The following is a 973-nucleotide window of genomic DNA, read 5'->3' on the forward strand; positions in this document are numbered from 1 at the left end:
TTATATATATATATATATATATATATATATAAAAAAGTTATAAATAAGTGACCTTTTTGTTAAATTATTGACATTGCTAGCACTGAAATTGGGTCTGATTTATCAAAACAAAACTGCATGAGTATTAACATTAGTTCACCCTTTGACTATCAGCAAATATATTAAATGTGTATATAGCTACTGAAATACATTTAAATTAAATAATCATATTAACATTTTATTTATTGTAAAAAAAAGAAATATGAAAAAAATAAACAATACGACCAGACCAACCCAACCTAACGCCTGTTTGTTTTTCCTGGTCATTACACTGCCTGTATGTCTAATAAACCATGTCTTCAACAAATACACTCCTTTATCATGATATTATTTGGTTCTAAACAACATTTAAAACCAAAACACTTGATGTAGCCCACATACTTTTCCGCAAGTTATGCAGTCTAATGACCCACTGCTCTCGATTAGCATGCTAGCGTGAAGAAATGGCGTAATAAATTATGTAAACAACAAGTCGGAGCTTCTCCATCTTACCGAAGGAATTGAGGAAATCGGCTATCTTCTTAATGCTGCTGGTGATCACCTCGATATATTCACGGTTCGCCCAGTCTTGGTGAATTTCCCTTTGCACTGGATCCTCCTGTCCGGCCATCGTGAGCTAGTTAGCGTTAGCCGCCGAGTGTTGTGTGTCAGGAAGGAGCAGCGCCCCCTAATGGACAAACAAACACACAAACACACACACACACACACACACACACACACACACACACACTTCATACTGGATCCTCATTCTACCGAGTTCCAAGGATAATATGAAATTACACCCACATATGCGAATCGTTGCACTTGAATTTGGCTATAAACAATTGCTTCAGTGTAAAATAATAATTATAATATAAAATGCACAAAAATGCAGTTATTTAAACAAGTAAAAAAGTAAGTAAATACATTATAGAAATTAAAAATAAAATGGCTT

At 34.1% G+C, this 973-nt stretch overlaps 1 protein-coding gene across 1 annotated transcript in view; it reads right to left on the reverse strand.

Moving 5' to 3' along the window:
* Positions 1–704, reverse strand: part of brk1 (BRICK1 subunit of SCAR/WAVE actin nucleating complex) — a 4,923-nt gene extending 4,219 nt beyond the window's left edge. The window contains exon 1 of the mRNA XM_059529743.1: positions 532–704. Coding sequence (XP_059385726.1) covers positions 532–649 — 118 coding nt within the window. The 5' untranslated portion in view covers positions 650–704. The remainder of the gene's footprint in view (positions 1–531) is intronic.
* Positions 705–973: the final 269 nt, after the last annotated feature.

The sequence above is a fragment of the Carassius carassius genome, chromosome 38 (assembly GCF_963082965.1).
Source record: "Carassius carassius chromosome 38, fCarCar2.1, whole genome shotgun sequence".
Taxonomy (NCBI): domain Eukaryota; kingdom Metazoa; phylum Chordata; class Actinopteri; order Cypriniformes; family Cyprinidae; genus Carassius; species Carassius carassius.